Source organism: Sorex fumeus, unplaced genomic scaffold, assembly GCF_029834395.1.
Source record: "Sorex fumeus unplaced genomic scaffold, SorFum_2.1 ptg000125l, whole genome shotgun sequence".
Taxonomy (NCBI): Eukaryota; Metazoa; Chordata; class Mammalia; order Eulipotyphla; family Soricidae; genus Sorex; species Sorex fumeus.
In genome coordinates this window covers 3,442,936-3,463,882 of record NW_026606182.1, presented here as the reverse complement: position 1 = coordinate 3,463,882, position 20,947 = coordinate 3,442,936, and the positions used below count along the sequence as shown (strand labels likewise).

General features: G+C 61.3%; 1 protein-coding gene across 1 annotated transcript in view; it reads right to left on the bottom strand.

The window, feature by feature from the left end:
• CACNA1I (calcium voltage-gated channel subunit alpha1 I) overlaps positions 1–20,947 on the bottom strand; it is an 82,131-nt gene that overhangs the window by 53,229 nt on the left and 7,955 nt on the right. Inside the window, 3 exon segments of the mRNA XM_056137405.1 lie at positions 3,730–3,863; positions 5,372–5,484; positions 17,745–18,000. Of these exon segments, the coding sequence (XP_055993380.1) occupies positions 3,730–3,863; positions 5,372–5,484; positions 17,745–17,979 (482 nt within the window). The 5' untranslated portion in view covers positions 17,980–18,000.

Below are 20,947 nucleotides of genomic sequence, written 5' to 3'. Positions count from 1 at the left end.
GCCAGCAAGGAACCGGGCAGCCCCGAAGCCACGCTCCACCCCGCCCCATCTGCAATGAAATTCTCAAGGAAGCAGCTCACAGAGGTGCCCTGACAACCCCCTCCTCGGTCCTCCCTTCTCTGGCAGTGATCAGTATAAGCAGAGTCTGACGTACACTCGGCTCTCGGAAGCAGAGGGCGGGGGGAAAGGACTTTCAACCCAGTGCTCCTGGGGCTCCGTGTCCCACCCAAGGGCCTGGCCAGCAGGTGGCCGCGGGCCCGGCTGGCCAGGCTGGCTATGGGCAGCATTGTGAGGAGGTGCTCAGCCATGGCGGGGGTGGCGTCCAGCAGAGAGGAAGCCAATAAAGGCCACGTGGAAAGTGACATCTGGAACCGAATGTTTCATTCAGATGGGGGGGGGGGGGGCTCGAGGGGGAGGGGACAGGTGAGTCTGAGGGTGATGGGCACTGGGGACCCCCTCCCCACCCTAATGGCCTGGGGCAAGCGAGCCCATTTCTCCACACCCCCAGCTCCATCTCAGCCCCCCCCCCCCCCCCGCCCAGGGTCCCTCTCTCCACCCCCCCTCCACCCCCCTTAGGGTCCTCAACCTTCCCCTGGCCTTCCCCCCCCCACCCCCGGCGGCCAGCCCGAGGCCTCACAGGTCACAGGCGCCCACCCCCCTCAAAGCCAGTTCTGCAAACAAGCAAATGGGTGGCCCCGAGAAGTAAGAGCCACGGGAAGACATTTTGGGCCAGCCAGAGAACTTTCTCGCACACGTCAGACTGCCCCCGTTTGGGGCGGGCTGCCTTGGAGAAGACAGGCCTCGCTGGAGGCGGCGGGGAAGCCTAGGCCTGTGGCGATGTGACGAATGCTCTGACCTCTAAGGAACCTTCCAGAGCTGGGAGAGGGAGCCGGTAACTTGGGGAAGGGGGAGGAGCGGGAGGGAGGAAGAGGCTGCGGATGTCAGGCCGGTTACTGGGGCAACAGAGCATTTATAGCACCAGGGGGGAGGGGGGAGGCGGCTCGGGGGAGGGGCGGCGGGCCGGGCTCTGCCTTCCAGCCACAGGCCCAGAGGACAGCGACAGCGGGGCCAAAGGTGACCTGAGTCCCAATGGTCTCCGCTAAGCCTCCCGTTTCCTGTCATCAGAACCCGCCGGCTAATATGTGGGGTCGGAAAGGGTCTGGCATAGGGGTCCATGTAGGTCACATCCCCAGCATGTGTCCCATCCGGGGGACCCCCTCGCAGCCCCCACAGTCAGGCCCCTGCTCCCAGCTAAGCCTGGGGCCAGCAGCTGGCTCGGCCAGGGGCGCTGCCGCCACACACAGGGACCCGAGTTTGATCCCTGGCACCAAGTGGCGCCCTGAGCACATCACCCACCCACCTTGACTCGTCAGCCCTCGGCCGCCGGCCCCCCAGAAAGACTCTGCCTCGGTAAGCCCAGCCCCCTGCTGCCCCCACCCCAACCCACAAAGATGCAAAGGGGCCGTTGCACAGGGCAGAAGCCAAGGGAGAGAGGCCAAGGTGCCTCAGGCACCCAGAGGGCCACAGGGCTGAGGCCTGGGGGTCCGGGAGGGGATGTGCAGCCCAGCCGGCCCTCTGGCCGTGGAGTCCCGTTCCCCAGGACACACGCCTCTGTCGCAGCCCATCAGTAGCAGAGTCACCCTGAAATGTAAGGGCTGGTGGCCCAGTCGGATTCTGTCCTCACTCTCCCTCCTCCCCACATTCTTCCCACTTGTCGATGACCTTAGGGGTCTCCGTGGGGGTTGAGAAACCCCACAGAGCACCATTCATGAGTAACCCTACAGAGCAACTATTCATGAGTAACCTCAAGAGCACTGTAGTGAGTAACTATGGAGCACTATTCACGAGTAACCCTGTGGAGCACTGTTGTAAGTAACCCTATGGAATGCCGTACGTTTTTCTAAGTTTGGGGGAATTATTTGACCTCAAGAGCAGAAGCAGCATCGCCAGACTCCAGGGAACATGCACACAGACATCTTTCTAACAACAGAAACCACGCAAGGATGCACACCAGTCCGAACAGAAACGAGAATTACGGGCTGACCAAGGGCTGCCGTGCGCCCACCTGGCCTCTAACAAGGCTGGAGTCCACGCCGGTGAGGCTGGGACATGGAACACAGGCCTCGGAGCAGGGTTAGGAGAGGGGCGGGATTCTCGGACACGGAGGCGTCACCTCCACGAGCTCTGTGGCACGTGGCTCACGCTTGGTTGCTCCACTCCCCAGCCGGGCCCTGGGCCTGCCCGCGCGCCCCGGCACTCCCCGAGGATCTGACACGGGGGTATGCATGTCCCTCCACAACACACACACAACACACACACACCCAGGTTTACACACACACATACACACACACATATACACAGACACACACATACACATACACAGAGACACAGACATACACAGAGATCACACACAGATACAGACACACAGATACACAGACACACATGACACACATACACAGACATATACACATACACACAAAGACACACATAGACACACACATACACATATACACACATACACAGACACACAGACACACAGACACACACATACACATACACAGAGACACAGACATACACAGAGATCACACACAGATACAGACACACAGATACACAGACACACATGACACACATACACAGACATATACACATACACACAAAGACACACATAGACACACACATACACATATACACACATACACAGACACACAGACACACACATACACATACACAGAGACACAGACATACACAGAGATCACACACAGATACAGACACACAGATACACAGACACACATGACACACATACACAGACATATACACATACACACAAAGACACACATAGACACACACATATACATATACACACATACACAGACACACAGACACACAGACACACACATACACATATACACACACAGACATACACACAGACCACACACAGATACAGATACACATGACACACATACACAGACATATACACATACACACAAAGACACACATAGACACATACACACATAGACACACATGCACACACAGACACATACAGACACATATACACACACACAGACACACAGATACACAGACATACACACACACACAGACACACACATGTACCACATACACACACACACACACACACATGGGTTCCAGTGTCTTGCCTCCCCTGGGCGTGCCAACAGTGGACGGTGTCACTTCTGCGCGTTCCCTCCCGACAAAGGCCCCAGCCCGGCTCAGAAATGCTCTCAGGGAGCCACAAACCCTGCTGAGGCCTCCTCTCTGGGAGAGAGAGCGCCCGAGCCTCACCGGGAGGGCGAGGCAGCCCGTCCCCTCACCCAGGGAGCGTGTCAGCGGGCCACCAGCCTGGTGTGACCCAGCAGGGTGGGCAAAAGGCCTGGGGCAGAGTCTCAGAGGCCCCCAAGCCAGCGAGACTGGCACTCGGCCCCCATGGGCACAGCTCGATCGCTTCGGAGATGGTCAGCGCCGACCTCTGCCCAGTGTCCAACCTGCTGAGTGACAGCGCAGGAAGAGGATGTCACCAGGTCACACGCAGCAGGTGCTGCAGCGGCTGTCACTGTCCCCGCTGGACAGATGAGGAAACTGAGGCAGCGAGAGGTGCGACAGGCCCACTCTGAGCTGTGGGGGCCTGAGGACCGGGAGGAAGCTAGTGGGCGTGCCTGACCCCTCAGCCCGCCCCCGGTGCCACCACGCACTCCCTCGTGGGCGCCCACCTACCCCGCCATGACGATGAAGAAGTCCAGCCGGTTCCAAGTGTCGCCCAGGTAGCACTTTTTGCCGAAGATGCCCAAGGCCACCATCTTCAGCACCATCTCCATGGCGAAGAAGATGAAGATGAAGTCGTCAAAGACCTGCGGGGACAGAGGGCAGGCAGGAGCCAGGGAAGGTTGGGGTCGGGGAGCAGAGCCTGGGGGGCAGAGTCCCCAGAGAGGTGTGAAGCAGGGCAGGACCCCGGGGTCAGGGGGAGGACCTGGACATGCCCCCTGGCTGGGAGGGAGACAAAAGCTTCCCTAAGTCCATTCATGTCCACTGCCTACGGATGCCTACCCCGCTTGCTCTGTCCAGTGCCTACCGTCAACCTGAAAGCTTGCCCCATCCCCACGGAGACCCCCATGGACAGCTGCGTTTGACAGAGGAGAGAACCAAGACTCAGAGAGGCCAAGCCACTTGCTCCACATCACACTGCAGGAAGAGGCAGAACCGGAACCCATACTCGGTCCCGTGTGGCTCTGAAGGAGTTTTGTCCAGACAGGCCCAACACCCCAGTGGGTGACCTCATGCTGCCTTCCTGGGTTCAAAAGGAGGATGCAAGTGTTTCCCTCTGCCAGGGGCTCAGGCGACGACAGGTCCTAGGGGCGTGGGGGAGATCCTCTTTCCAAACCCACAGGGGCTGCAGTTCATGCAGCCAATGCGCGCAGGGCAAGGCGCGTGTGCAGACCCACCACCCGAAGGAGGCCTGGCCGCTGTCCGTGGGGGTAACGGGGGCGATGTTAGCAGGCCAGTCCTGAAGAGCTCGGCCTGGGGAAGGGCTGGGTTTCCGCAGAGGACGGTCAAGGTCACTGGCGCTTACTGCTTGGCACCCCTGCCAAATGTGGGTTTGCAGGAACCAGGAGGGGGCCCCGGGCTGGGGCAGAGGCCCAGAGTTGGAGGGTGGTGGGGATGGAGGCACGAGACCACCAAGGGAGCAAGGGGGCGAGTCCAGGTGGGAGTGAGGAAGAGGGCAGCCATCGGAGCAAGGGCCCAGCAGGGCAGCAGAGACTTGAGGGGGAGGTGGGACCTGGCAGAAGGGAGTGGGGAGCAGACTGGGAGGAATTGGGGAGCTAGGGGTAAGCAGGGCAGAGGGACGGGTGCTGAGGGCAGGGCATGTTGGAATGGAGAAGTGGGCGGGGCATGTTGGAGTGGGCGGGGTGTGGGGATGGGTGGAACGTGCATGATTGGGCAGGACATGTCGGAATGGGCGGGGCGTGGAGAAGTGGGCGGGGCGTGTTGAGGTGGGAGGGGTGTGGGAATGGGTGGGGCACATGTGATTGGGCAGGACATGTTGAAGTGGGCGGGGCGTGGGGAAGTGGGCGGGGAATATCGGAGGGGCGGGTGTGTGGGAATGGGCGAATTATGTGCGATTGGGCGGGACATGTTGGAATGGGCGGGGCGTGGGGGAGTGGGCGGGGCGTGGGGGAGTGGGTGGGGATGAGCAGGGTATGTATGACTGGGCAGGGCTTGTTGGAATGGGAGGAGCGTGGAGAAGTGGGCGGGGAATAATGGGGTGGGCGGGGCATGTGGAGAGGGCGGGGCATGTGGCGAGGGCGGGGCGGGGCCATGGGAGGGACACCGAAGGATGAAACGAGCCCCACAAACTCACCTGCAGGATCTTGCAGCGGTCCGACAGGCAGTCCATGTCGTCACAAGGCTGGTACATGCCGAGCGTCACGCAGTTCAGCAGGATCACCATCATGCTGACGCATTCAAACCACGTGCAAGCGGAGTCAAGGACGACAGCCGGACAGAGCTGCCCCCCTCCCCCCACGCAGGTAACAGTCCGCCCTCCCGCCCCGCACTCCTCAGCCCCCCTTCCTGAGTCTTCCCTTCCAGGTGGCTGCGTGCCCACAGGCCCACTCCCAATGGATGGGGCCCACACAGGAGTTAAACCCCTCCATGGGCCAGAGCAATAGTACCGCGGGGAGGATGCTTGCCTTGCATGTAGCTGACCCTGGTTCAATCCCCAGCAGCCCATATGGTCCCCCAAGCTCACCAGGAGTGGTCCCCGAGCATCTCAGCCCTGAGCATCTCCAGGTGTGGCCTCCCCCAAGCCCCACCACTCCCTTCTTTTTTTATATATATTAAAAAAAATTAATAGTGAGACATCATGAGGTACAGTTGCAGACTTACACATTTTTGTGCTTGGGTTTCAATTATACAATGATCAAATACCCATCCCTCCACCAGTGCCCATTTCCCACCACCACGGATCACCACTCCCTTCTGATCCCAGCAGGTCTGAACTCCCAGCATGCCCTGGGGCAGGGGCATTTCCCACCCCCCCCAGCCCCCACCCAACTCCTACTCATCCCTCACAACCCTTCCATCCTTCCCTCTTCTGGAAGCTTCCCTTGATTCAGCCAGAAAAGAGTGGCTTATCTCCCTTTCCAAAAGTGTCCCCTACACCCCAGGTCTAGGTCATGTCACCTAACCAAAATTAGTAGGAGCCACAGAAGTGGGGGGGGGGCACTGTCCAGTCCCTGAGGGCTATGGCCCCTGGGTGGTAGAGGAGGAATTGGGCCAGGGTGTGGGGTATGGCCCAGGGGACAGTGGGCTCCAAAGGTCGAGTTTTCTGGAGCCCCTCCGGGGACAGACAAACAGCACCACCTCCACATCACTGGCACCAGCTGTGTGCGTGTGTGCATGTGTGTGTGTACACGCATGTGTACACATGTATGTGTGTGCGCATATGTGCGTATACATGTGTGCATGTGTGTTGCGTGTGCACGTGTGTGTCTGTGTCGGGGTGGGGATTCGCCCAAGTCTGGACCCTTTCCCTAAAGCCTGGGAGCATCAGAAGCCAGGCACGAGGCGTGTGGCTGCCCGAGGAAAGGCACCTGAGGTCGGGGACCACAGGCGGCCGCGTCTCAGGGGCAGACGGTCCTCAGGGGCCATTCAGGTTGGGTCTGTGGGACTCTGCAGGCCAGCCCTGCGGCCTGAGGTCCACCGCGAGTCTCCACCATGGATTCCCAGCAGCCAGCACAGCGCCAGGCAAGGGTTAGGGCTGATAGGGGCCTCCATGCTGTCTTCATGGGCTCCCCGTGCCACCCCCTGGGCGCAGAGCCCCCCCGCATCTGGGTCCACACAGGGGACCCAGACTCCTTTCCTTCCGCATCACCCAGGCCCCATTTCTGTCTCAGGACAGCCCCACTGAGACCCTCTGGGCAGCTAGTCCAGAGCAGAGATGGGGAAGAGGGCACCACGGGCAGGGATGGGACAGGGCAGGCACAGGGGACCACACACACACACACACACACACACACACACACACACACACACGGGGGTCACTGAGCACAACTGGATTTCAAACCCACCCATGTGTACAGGCTCCGTGCGTGTGGCCAACAGCACGGCCCACAAATTCTGCCTGGGCCAAGGGATGGGGGTGGGGGTGGCACATGGAACCCGGCACCCCCCCCCCACTGCACACGGCACCTCCCCAGGACCCCAGAGCCTGCCCGAGCACCAGCAGCGAGTCCCCAAGCAGCCTGAGCGTCCCCGGCACGCCAGCCCCGAGGGGGCGACCGTGGACATTCACGCTGACGAGTGCGCCGCCCCTGCACCCACAGCCCGTCTGCCACGGAGCGTCGGGGCCGGTGAAAACGTGCCAGTCGGAGCCTCTCAGCTAAAGCGCACGCAGGCGTGGGCCAGGGAGCAGGGCTGGGCCGCGGGTGCAGGCAGGGCCATCTCCTGTCCCCAGCACCCTGAGGCCAAGGAGCCTTCCGAGTGGTGCTCGCGGCTGATTACAGATGATTAGTCCTGGCGCAGAAACCAGCCATCCTGGAGAGGCACAGAGCAGGCGACGCCACCCGCCCGCCAAGTCTCTCCCACAGCTGATGAGAACCAATCGGGCCGAAGCTCCAAGGCTGGCCCCTGGGGGTCCCTCTCCTGCCTGCCCCCCCCTCAACAGGCCTCAGGGCTCGAGTCTCCAGACCCCAGGACCTGAGCTCCCTGCACCTGCCCCCGCCCCTGGAGGTGCATGTGTGGAGCGCCTGCTGTATACCTGCCCGGCTCTCCCCTGCCTCCAGATGTCACCGGTCCAGGGCCCTGTGAAGGTGGCTGGTGCCCTGCTCGGTGACAGCAGCCACACTGCCAGGCCCTGGGCCGTCGGAGGCCATCGGCCTTCACCCCACTCATCATCACATGCACTCGCTCATTTCATTCACTCATCATTCATTTGTTGATTATTGCCTTCATTCGTTCATCTGTTCAGGATTTCGTTTATTCATTTCATTCATTCATTTCCTTCTTCCATTCATTATTTCATTTATTCATTTTTACATATTCATTTCATTAATTCATTTGTTCTTCCAGCATTTCATTCATTCGTTCTATCCACTCATCTATTCATTGTTCTTTTATCTGTTCATTCATTTGTTCATTATTTCATTAATTTGTCCTTTCATTCCTTTGCTCATTTCCTTCACACACTTTACTCATTCATTTCATTCCTTCGTCCATTTCCTTCACACACTTCCCGCATTCATTTCATTCATTTATTCATTCATTTCATTCACCCTTCATCCATCTCATTCATTCGTTTATCCATAATTTCATTCATTTGTTCATCATTTCATTCATTTATGATTTTATTCGTTCTTTCATTCATTCATCCATCCGACTGTCTTGATGAGGAACAGCCACTCTAGCAGAGCCCCCTGGCAGCATGTACTAAAGAAAACAGCAGCCCCCACTAGGGCAGCCCCTGCACGGGCACACCGACCCTCACGAGGGCAGAGAGGGTCACAGCGCAGAGGGCGGGAGGGCAGGCCCGGGGGTCCAGGCTCCAAAAAGCCCAACAGCCCATTCCACCTGTTCCCCAAGTCACCCCAGCACCACCATCATGAAGGGCCCAATGTGGAATTGCCAAGCCTGGTTGTCTGAGTATCGCCAGAGTGACTCCCAGGCCCCCTGGGCATTGCTTGAGAAGATTCTCCCACCTCCCCCCACTAAAAAAAAAAAAAAAAAAAAAAAAAACTTAGCAAAACGAGTGAACCATCACCAAGAAGAAAATCTTGAATGATTTTCTTCCAAGAATCTTCCAAGGGGAGAATCTGGGGGTCAGGGACCTTCAGTGCTGAGACCCTGGTCCTGGGACATCAGGATCCCCAAGAAGAAAACTCAGGATGCAACAGGGAGAAACCAGGAGCCCAAGTGGGGCAGCAGCTGCTTAAGAACCAGGGGGGACCCTCCACTCCCTGGGAGGGAGCCGGCGCCCCTTAATTCCAAGGACGTGCCCAAGGCCACCGCCAGTGAGGGGGCTGCACTGGGCCAGAGCCGCCCCCCATCCCGGCTTCTCCGGGTTCCACCCAGGAGGCAAGACAGACATAACCACGCCCAGAACCTGGCAGGAAACAGACGCCCCGAGCAGGGCCGGCCCGGGGGTGGCCGACAATGCAGAGCTGCCCTGCAGCACACGGACCCCCGGCAGGCGTCCCCACGGAGGAGGGAGCACCGAGCAGTGAGCCCCGCCGTCCCACCCCCAGGCGCGCTCTGCAGCCTTCCTGTGTTAGAAGCGCTCCTTCCACTTGGCCAAAGTCTCTGAGGCCCAGATGCCCGGCAGGCCACGGTGCCCAGTGCAGACAGCCGGAGAGGGGGAGGCAACAGCGAGAGAACAGGACAGCCAGCTTGGAAGGAAACCCACAGGCGGGCGGTTCCAGCCAGGCAGACTCCATGGATGTGCCCACTGCAGCCCCAGTAGGAGAGGGGAGCTGTCCAGGATGCAACTGCCCATCCCCTGCCCCCAGGACCAGAGACCTGCAGAAGTGGGCCCAGCCCGCCTCGGGGAGCGACATTTCATCTCCTAGAGCCTCACACCTCAAACCTCTGCCCCCAGAGAAGCACACACAGAGACCCCTCCTGCCCCCTCTAGGCCTGCCTTGAGAGGGAGTGAGCTCCCGGTCTCTGGAGGAATCAAGGAAAGAAAGGCAGGATTTCTGTTCTAGAGCCCTTGCCAGGCTCCCCTTCCCACCTCGGACCCCTCAGCCCTCCTTCCTCACACCTGTCCCTCTGAGTTCATCCCCTGAGCATCCCCGCCGACGGCACCTCTCCCTGGTCACTGCAGTACTGGGAAGACCTCAGAGCAGACACAGTTCCGGCCGTCCAGAAACCACACGCACACAGGTGATGATGCAGGGCACTGAGATACTGCCCCTCCTGTCTCCCTGGGAGCCACCAATCCCGTTGGCCACACCGGCCCCTCGCTGCTGTCCACTGCCACAGCATCCAGCAGGGCCGACCCACTTGCCTCCCCCACGGGGCTTCTTTGGCATTTCCCCGCCACCTGGAGAAGCTCTCGGGTCCTTCTCTGAGTAATGCTTTTAAATACATAAAGCGTGTGTGTGCGCGTGCGTGTGTGTGTGTGTGTGTGTGTGTGTGTGTGTGTGTGTGTGACGCTCAGGCTGAGATAGGAAGGAAGCCAGTGATGCTAAAAAGAGTTGTCAAAATATTTTTTCAAAAAACAAATTGTGATGGAGAACTCTCCGTGCTCCATTGCCGCACAGGGAGCCCCGGGACAGGGGGGCTCGGGGCTCACTCACCCCCTGGGGGTCCGCAGAGGCCAGGCCCAGGGGCTGCCGGTCACCCCAGCATCCTGCTTCCAAACTGCCTCCCCTCAAGCCTCGGTCTGGCCTTTGTCCCAAACCCCTTCCCTTGGGCCCCAGGACTCTGCAGTGCCTGGCCGGTTCTCCTCCCGGGGGTTCTGCCCAGAAATGCTCCCAGCATCTAGGTCTCCCCCACCCACCCCCAGGCTCCTGCCCACCCTGGGATGCCCAGGTCCTAGGCCTCTCAGCACTGAGGCTCCCTGACCCCCAGATTCTCCCCTGTGCTTGAGGGCTTTGCTCCTAGCCAGTCCCTAGTTGTTTTCCAAATTGGAACCTTCCAGAACCCGTGTCCTCTCAGAGAGCCCTCCCACTCCGCGCTGGGCAGCACCCACGCCTGGCCTCAGCCATTCCTCCCACAGGGCAGCCAGAGGGCACAGCCAAGCTGCAGTCCACCACGGGCCCCCCAGCCAGGACACGCCCAGTCACACAGCACTGGGGGCTAGGCCGATGGGGAAGAGGCTCCCACAGGGCTGAGGCAGGCAGGAGGAGCCAGGACCAAAGGGCCTTGGAAGTGGGCGCCCCTCCCTGCTCGTAGACAGGGATGGGGGGGACAGCCCAGGGACCGGCAGGATAGGCCACGGCAAGGGAGGACAGGAGCCCTAAGGACGCTGCCCGGGGAGACGCGGTGAGGGGGACTCGATGAGCATCCCCACCGAGGAGATGGAGGGGCAGTATCTCAGTGCCCTGCATCATCACCTGTGTGCATGTGGTTTCTGGATGGCTGGAACTGTGTCTTCCCTGAGGTCTTCCCAGTACTGCAGTGACCAGCCAGCCGCCACCTCCCAGTCTGCCCCGGGAGCCTCGGGGGACCTGACTGCCCCACACTCGCCCCCAACTCAGGCCTGGGGTCCCCTCTGAGGCCCCGGACAACCCCCAGGCAGACCCCAAGGTGAGCCCCAGCTGGCACCCCCAACCCCCGCATAAACTCATAGGGGTGTGATGGAGAAGAGCGGAGTCGGAGGGTGACCCAGGCCCACGCTCTCCACCTGTCCCCCCCGTAGAACACAGTGTAGGGGGGGCGGTGTCCACTAGGAGACCACGGCCAGGGGAGGTCTGAGGCGGTGCCTCCTGGGTGGGGGGGTGGAGCAGAATCAAACAGCCTGGTCAGAGCCGCTGACCGCACTGACCCCACTGGCCCTACTGGCCCCAGGAGCAGAGGGAGCAGCCAGGAGGGGTCAGAGGGCAGAGGAGACCCCGGACCGGGGCTGCAGAGGCCGGGGGAGGGGGGGCCAAGCCTCACAGGTCAGGCCAGGCCAGGCAACAAGCAACTGCAAGGGCTGCAGTCACAGTGCCCCCTCCCGCAGACCCCGAGACCCTGGGCAGCCCCTGCCCCAGCGGGGAGGGACTCATCCAAGGTCACGGGCAGCTGCGGCTCCTCCTCCCACCCACCAGCCCTGCTGCCCCCGGCAGGCGCCTTCACAGCCCACTGGCTCCCACCACGCACGCACGCACGGCTGCTTCTGGCGGGGGAGGCAGGTGCGGAGCAGCCGGTGAGGCCGAGGGGGGCTCCCGGGGGGTCAGCCCAGGATGGCTCCAGGCTGAGCGCGGCTCCCTGGGTGGCCGCCGAACCCCAAGAGCCTCGCCTGGGCCTCCAGGAACTGCCAGACCGGCCTCCCGGGGGCACTTGCCCGGGACGCCGCCAATCTGAACGCACCTATATGTTCCCATAGTTTCCCCCCGAGTGAGCCCCGAGCTCGGAGCCGAGAGACGGCCCCGCGCAGTGCCTGGGCTTGACCCAAAAAATTAAGTAAGTAAACAAAACCAAACAGACCCGGAGCAGGACAGGTGGAGAACAGAGGCCGGGAGTCAGAGAACTGCATTCTCCCTGAGTTTTTGTTTTTTTTTTTTTTGCTTTTTGGGTCACACCCGGCGATGCTCAGGGGTTCCTCCTGGCTCATGCACTCAGGAATGACTCCTGGCGGTGCTCGGGGGTCCCTATGGGATGCTGGGAATCGAACCCGAGTTGGCCGCGAGCAAGGCAAACACCCTACCCGCTGTGCTATTGCTCCAGCCCCTCCCCCCAGTTCTGACCCAAGTGCTGTGCAATCTAGTGAAATATCACTGAACTCTCTGAGCCTCTTTTCCTCCAGAGCCCAGTGGGGCTAGAAGGGCACCTGCTTCCAGAGCAGGGGGATGGGTTAAAGGGATTCCAGGAAGCCCCTCTCGGCCCCTTTATCGCCGCCCCCGCCCTTTGCAGAGATGAGAAGACAAGACGCAGAGAAGGGAGCTTGGAGGGAGAATCGCTCCCTGGCGTCCCCTCCCCCACCCCAGCCGTGGTTCCACACCCCAAGCTCTCGAAGTCTAACCGAGGGTGGAAAATAGGTTTCCAACTGATTAGTCAGGCTGCCGCAGGGCCCTGCCGGGGGGTGCAGTGATTGATTAGTGATGTCTGCAGGGGCAAGACCATAGCCACCGAAGCACGGATTTACCTAAGCAGCGGGAACTGCTCCTGATTCTCCGCCGGAAACAGCCTCTGACGCGGTTACGCTCTGTCCAAGGAGGGCTCAGAGGCCAGGGGCCGGAGCGATCATACAGCAAGGAGGGCATTTGCCTTGCACGTGGCTGACCCAGGTTTGATCCCCAGCATCTCATAGGGTCCCCCGAGCACCGCCAGGAGTAACTCCTGAGTGCAGAGCCAGAAGGAACCCCTGAGCATCGCTGGGTGTGACCCCCCTCACCCCCCCAAAAAAAGAAGACACAAGAAGGCACAGAGCCCAACATCTTTAATGGAGCTGCCCTGAACGGAATATTTATGTCTCCAGCCAGACTCGACGGCCTGTTCGCCTTGGCAAGGCAAAAAATAAAAGTGCTCACGGAGTTTTTTGTTCCAGTGCCCAGTGCCCCAGCTCCCCACGTGAGGGCTTCAAGTTTTACTGTTATTCTTTCTGTTGTTGTTACCATGACGGGGGGGGGGGGGGGGAACGGGGAGTCGCACACACACGCCAGCTGAGGGGACTTGAGCCTTGCTTAGTTGTTGTTTTTGTTTGGGTCACACCCGGCGATGCTCAGGGGTTACTCCTGGCTCATGCACTCAGGAATTGCTCCTGGCGGTGCTCGGGGGACCATGTGGGATGCTGGGAATCGAACCTGGGTCGGCCATGTTGGCTGCATGCAAGGCAAACACCCTACCCACTGTGCTATCGCTCCAGCCCCGAGCCTTGCTTAGTTTTGATGCTGGCCTCAGGCATACACCAGGCCGTGCCACTCTGTGAGCCCAGGTCACACACTCCGCAGAGGAGTGAAGACTCTGGTGGGTGCGGGGTCCACCCTTCAGGCACCTTCTTTGCAGTGGCAGCGCTTACTGGCGGTCACGCCCCTTCATTCATGGTTCCTGCACGCCCTTGGCTGGGGTGAGGCCCCAGATCAGCCCCCCACCACACCTGGGACCCGCTACCAGGCTCAGAGAATGGGGCTGCCTGAGTTATGCCGGGCTCATGTGGGCACACCAGGGATTTGAACTCACGACCAATGTTTGCAAAGGTAGGTAGGAGCTCTAGGTCACTGTGCGGTTCCTCCAGGCTCTGCATGGGCTGGAGGTGTGGCTTTGGTCTTCGGGGCTACTCTGTGAATGGGGACTCTTCCCCTGTCCCGTGTGATCGGCGACAAAGCCGGGGCTCAGAGAGGTCAAGAAAGCGGACCGTGGTGACACAGCCCAGTTAGAGACTGCACCAGCACCCCCCCCCCCAATCTCGTGACTCAGGCCTCTGGCACTTTCCATGAGCCACGGGCCCCCTCCCTGAGTCAAACAGCATCACTGAGACCCAGACGCCGCCTGACCCCACTCGCTGCAGGCCCTGCAGGCCCGGGAGGGCTGGGTGGGACCTGCCTTGTGGGGGGTGGGGGGGGGGCGGGTTTGCTCCACTCGGCTCCCAGCTCCAGCGAGGGTCCCTCACTCCGCTGCCCCCGTGAGTCAGGCAGTGAGTCAGGCTCATCTGGGCGGGAGAGGCCCTGAGTCAGGGACGCTTGTGAGGGCGGCTGGCGCGGGGCCAGGCGCCCCGGCCCCCCCCCCCCCCCGCGGTGGCGGCGTCTGGCCCAGGAGAGCTCGGAGGGTGGACACCCGCTGTCCCGCCCGCCGCCCCCGCCTGGGCCTGGTGCCCGCCCGTGGGTCGTCACTGCGGGTCCTTGGGGCTCTTGGTCTTTCTGATGTTTTTATGTAGGGGTCCAGACACTGCTGGCCGCCTCCTGCACCATCTACGCGGGCCCTCGTGGGCTCGTGGTGGGGAGCAGAACCCCGTGTGGGTCAGTTCGGCTGTCACGCACGTCAGCAACAGGCCACTAACATCCAGGAACCTGAAACACACCCACAACGTGCAAGACGGCCCAGACCCCAGAACACCGTCCCCCCAATGCTGGGGAAGTGGGTCAGCCCCAAAACCCCCAGTGAGGAGCAGACAGAGGGAGACTCTGCTCAGGGGACTGCCCAGCGCTGTGGGGTCCCAAGGTGGCCAGCACCCCTGGGCCAGTGTCTGCTCCTATGACCTTTGACCTCATGGCCTGTCTCCTGCCCACCGCCGGGCTCAGAACACAGAAGGACACTGCCCGTGCACCGCCTCCCTGGGTGCAGGCTCACGGGGGCTGGCGGCTGAACTGCACCCCCGCAGAGCCCCCAAACCATACCTCCACGGCACCCCCAAACCACAACATCGCAGCGCCCCCAAATCACCTCGCTCAGGCCCCAACCCGCTGGGAGCCGGGCCCAGAGGGGACCTCGGTGTGTGCCAGCACCGCGCTGACCACTCGCTGACCACTCGCTGACTGCTGACCACTTGCTGACCACTCACTCACCACTCACTGATCACTTGTTGACCACTGACCACTCGCTGGCCACTCGCTGACCACTGACCAATCGCTGACCACTGACCACTCGCTGACCACTGGGTGCCCCTCTGCCGACCAGGCAGCCCCAAACCATGCCAGGTGGAGAGGGGTGCTGTGCGCCAGAGGCGGCCGGGAGCCGCGTACCGCAGGAGGGTTGGGGTCTCCGATGGAGAAGTGGGGGGTTGGCCCCCATGTGGCTTCCACCCCACGCTCCCCCCAACACAGGCCAGAATGAAACCAAATCGGGCCCGGAACCCGCCCAGGGCAGAGCTGCTCTCCTTCTCAGCCCCCTGTGAGTGTGGGGTAAACTGAGTCACTGAATGACCCTCTTGCTAAGCTGAGACAACCCGCCACACACAGGGCCCCACCCTCACTCCACAGAAGGAAACTTCTGGTTCTGAACCAGCCTCCTAGGACAGATCCCCCCTAGGACGACCCCAGGCCGTCCCCTCTTCCGCCCCCTTTAAACTGGGGCGTCAGCACGCCTCCCAGCCCACCTTCCAGGCACCCCAGGGGTTCAGGTTGGGCTCAGGTGCCCCTGTGAGACCTCTGACCCGGAAGGACTCAGTTCTGCTTGGGGCCCCAAAAACTATGAGATCGGGGCCAGAGAGATAGTGCAAGGGGCAGAGCACTTGCCTAGAGAGCAGCTGGCTGGGATTCAACCCCCAGGACCCCGTATGGTCCCCCAAGTATCACCGGAAATGACCCCTACACTTAGGGCCAGCAGTAAGGCCTAGGCATCAGCAGGTGTGACCCACCCCCAACAATAACAACAGCAAAGCACCTCTGAGGTAATGACACAGGGTCCACGGCAAACTACACACAAACTACACGCAAACTACATGCAAACGACACACAAACCACGCAAACTACACGCAAACTACAAGGTCCCAGAGCCGCCACCTCCATAGCCTGGCACTCCCTGCCTCCCAATCCTGCACACACCACAGCCCAGGGGCGTCAACAAAGCAGGGGTTGGGGCCCAGAAGTCTCAGGGTCTGAGCCCCCCCCAAGGCCCTGCCCACAGCCATCCCTGCCCCTCATCTCTGCACCCACACGCCCCCACGGGCGCTCTCCCCTGCATGCTCCTCCCTGGGCCCAAGCAGACGCTGCCCAGTGCCTGACAGGACCCTGGAGGTGGCACAACGCCAGCTCTGAACCACACAACCAGAGGGGAAACTCTGAGGGGTGCCCTGAGGGGGTCCTGACAGCTGCCATTTGAGGAGGCACCCCAGGATTTGACCCGAGAAGGTCGGGTAGACGAACGGAAGAGCATGGGTGAGGTCTGAGAATGAAAGAGCTGGGGGAAGGGGTAGAGGGGTGAGGCTGGGAGAGCTGAAGGAGGGTGAGGCTGGGAGAATTGGGGGAGGGGCGAGGCTGGGAGAGCTGAAGGAGGGGTGAGGCTGAGAGAACTGGGGGAAGGATGAGGTTGGGAGAGCTGAAGGAAGGTGAGGCTGGGAGAGATGGGGAGGGGTGAGGCTGGGAGAGCTGAAGGAGGGGTGAGGCTGAGAGAACTGGGGGAGGGGCGAGGCTGGGAGAGCTGAAGGAGGGGTGAGGCTGGGAGAGCTGCGGGAAGGATGAGGTTGGGAGAGCTGAAAGAGGGTGAGGCTGGGAGAGGTGGGGAGGGGTGAGGCTGGGAGATGAAGAAAGAGTAAGGCCGGGAGAGCTGAAGGAGGGGTGAGGTTGGGAGAGCTGAAGGAGGGGTGAGGCTGGGAGAGCTGCGGGAAGGATGAGGTTGGGAGAGCTGAAAGAGGGTGAGGCTGGGAGAGGTGGGGAGGAGTGAGGCTGGGAGATGAAGAAAGAGTAAGGCCGGGAGAGCTGAAGGAGGGGTGAGGCTGGGAGAGCTGAAGGAGGGGTGAGGCTGGGAGAGCTGGAAAGGGTGATTTGGGGTGAGGATACGCAGGCCTGGCACCCAGTGCGGGGAGACTGAGCTGTGCTTCTCCAGGGAGCCGGGAAAGGTCATGGGTGTCAGAGCAGCCGAGGCAGCACACACACGGGCCTGCTACAGCCCAGGCTTCCCCGTCACGGCCGCCATCAACATTAGCGCATCTGTGGCCAGGCCCACACTCCCCTGCTGCAGACCCCCTGGGCCAGCCCAGGACACAGCATCAGCCACTCCAGGACAGTCACCCGTCCTTAGAGCAACCTCCATGCCCCGACGACTCCACGCAAGTCCTCCCAGAGCTGGGCGCCCCCACGGGGCCAAGGACACGGTGACACACCGTCATTCCCACACGCGGCCAAGGACACAGTGACATACCGTCATTCCCACATGCTGCCAAGGATGTGGGTGACACACCCTCATTCCCACACGGGGCCAAGGACACAGTAACACACCGACATTCCCACACAGGGTCAGGACATGGGTGACAGGTCGTCATTCCCACACGGGGCCAAGGACACAGCTGACACACCGTCACCCCCACACACGGCCAAGGATATGGGTGACACACCGACATCCCCACACGGGGTCAAGGACATGTGAGACACCGTCATTCCCACGCGCGGCCAAGGACACGCGTGACGCACCGCCATCCCCGCGCGGCCAAGGATATGGGTTACACACCATCTTGATGCACCAGTTCCGGGGGCTGGTGGTCTGTCGCAGGCAGAAGAAAGCCACGGGTGCCAGGTCCGGGTGTGGGACGTCGGGGTCCGCGTTGGCTCCATCCAGGGGCTCCTCGGGGCCCGGCGGGGTCGGAGGGGGGCTCCTGGGCCCCGGCTGCTCCGTGATCCCGGGCTCGGCCGTGGGGGCCGCCGTGCAGGAGGGCGGGGAGGGGCACTCGGCCATGTCAGCGCCGGGCAGGGGGCCCTGGGGGACAGGAAGGCACAGGTGGGTGGGCAGCTCCGACCCGGGGCCCCAGGCTCAGACTCGAAGTCACACTAATGTCCCATCTGGGCCCCACCGTGTCACCTGGCATCTCCTGGGTGGCCCTTGGGGTCCAACATCCCGCTGAGAAGGAAGGGGCGGTCCAGGCTGCGTGGAGACCCTGACTCGGCCTCGGACCCACCCCAGGTCCCTCCAGGTCCCGCCAGCCCCACCTACCCACGAGTCACCTCCCCCAAGTCCTCGGCTGCTGGAGTCCCCGGGGCCCCGAGCCCTGAGAGCTGGCAAGGAGCCCGGTCCCCTGGTGCCCGCCCAGCCGCCTGCCAGGACACCAGCGCAGACCTTTCCCTGGCTCCAGGGGCCACAGACAGGCCGCAGCTGCCCTCCCCGTCCCGGCTCTGGGCTGTGCTTCTTGCCGGCACCTCGCCGGACACACGTCCACCCCGGGAGACAAGCTGCTCCCGGGTGCCCGGCCTCCGTGCCCGCCCGCCACTGGCTCCTCCATCCTGCCGGGCTGGACGCCACAGCTCTGAGGGGGCCGCTGGGCTCCCCTGGGCAGACCCACCCCACTGTACCCTCACCCCAGCCCCTCCTCTATGCATGCCCGCTCTGCCCGCTCAGGCCAGTCATTCGCCCATGAATACCCTCAGCAGCTACTGTGAGCCCGACCTGCCCTCCCCCTCCCCCACTCCCTCCCTCTCTTTCCCCCTCCCCCTCTCTCCCTCTCTCTCCTTCCCCCTCCCTCTTTCTCTCCTTTCTCTCTCCCTCCCTCTCTGTCTCCCTCTCTCAGTCTCCCTCCCCCGATCTCTCCCAGGGCTCCCACCAGCCTGGCCCCATCCGCTATTGCCCTGAGGATCTGCATCCTTCCCGGCAGCGTCTCCTCTGCAACCCAGACACGGACTCTGGTCCTCCTCCTCCGCCGCTGTGTGTGCCTGCGCCGGGCAGTGCCGGAACATGCAAGGCGTCAGCGACTGTGCTGAGCCTGCATCCCTGTCACCCCGTGACCTTCGCCCGCGCCCATCACCACCATCATCCCCAGCGCCTCCATCACCTGCATCACCTGCATCATCCCATCGCTGTCACTGCCACCACCGCCACCACCTCACCAGGACCATCATCTCCATTGTCACCGTTATCATCATCATCTCCATCACCACTGTCACCTCAACTCCGTCACCTCCATCGCCACCGTCACTTCCCTCAGCAGCACAACCACCAGTGTTCCATCATGATATCCCCCAAAACCACCATGTCCATCATCTCCAGCACCCAGGACTCCATCCCCATCTCCCCATCACCTTCATCATCATCTCCCCATTACCTCCATCTCATCTCCCCATGACACCATCCCTTTCACCCCATCACCTTCATCCCCATCTCCTTATCACCTCCATCTCCATCATCCCATTACCTCCATCACGATCACCTCCATCACTTCTATCACCTCCATCACTTCCATCTCCATCTCCCCATCACCTCCATCCCCATCACCCCATGACTCCATCCCCATCACCCCATCACCTCCATCCCCATCTCCCCATGACTCCATCCCCATCACCCCATCACCTCCATCCCCATCTCCCCATCACCTCCATCCCCATCACCCCATCACCTCCATCCCCATCTCCTCATGACTCCATCCCCATCACCCCATCACCTCCATCTCCATTTCCCCATCACCTCCATCTCCATCACCCCATCACCTCCATCCCCATCACCCCATCACCTCCATCTCCATTTCCCCATCACCTCCATCTCCATCACCCCATCACCTCCATCCCCATCTCCTCATGACTCCATCCCCATCACCCCATCACCTCCATCTCCATTTCCCCATCACCTCCATCTCCATCACCCCATCACCTCCATCCCCATCTCCTCATGACTCCATCCCCATCACCCCATCACCTCCATCTCCATTTCCCCATCACCTCCATCTCCATCACCCCATCACCTCCATCCCCATTACCCCATGACTCCATCCCCATCACCTCATCACCTCCATCTCCATCACCCCATCACCTCCATCCCCATCTCCCCATCACCTCCATCCCCATCTCCTCATGACTCCATCCACATCACCCCATCACCTCCATCCCCATTTCCCCATCACCTCCATCTCCATCACCCCATCACCTCCATCCCCATCTCCTCATGACTCCATCCCCATCACCTCCATCCCCATTTCCCCATCACCTCCATCTCCATCACCCCATCACCTCCATCCCCATCTCCTCATGACTCCATCCCCATCACCCCATCACCTCCATCCCCATTTCCCCATCACCTCCATCTCCATCACCCCATCACCTCCATCCCCATCTCCTCATGACTCCATCCCCATCACCCCATCACCTCCATCCCCATTTCCCCATCACCTCCATCTCCATCACCCCATCACCTCCATCCCCATCTCCCCATCACCTCCATCTCATCTCCCCATGACGCCATCCCCATCACCCCATCACCTTCACCCCCATCTCCCCATCACCTCCATCCCCATCTCCTCATCACCTCCACCTCCATCATCCCATTACCTCCATCATGATCACCTCCATCACTTCTATCACCTCCATCACCTCCATCCCCATCTCCCCATCACCTCCATCTCATCTCCCCATGACGCCATCCCCATCACCCCATCACCTCCATCCCCATCACCCCATGACTCCATCCCCATCACCCATCACCTCCATCTCCATCTCCCCATCACCTCCATCCCCATCTCCCCATAACCCATCACCTCCATCTCCATCACCCCATGACTCCATCTCCATCACCCCACTACCTCCATCTCCATCATCCTATCATCTCTATCTCCATCACCCCATCATCCCCATCTCCATCACCCCACCACCTTCGTCACCCTCTCCATCTCCATCACCCCCTCATCTCCCCACCGGCTCAACTTCGTCCCACTCTGGCTGAGGCT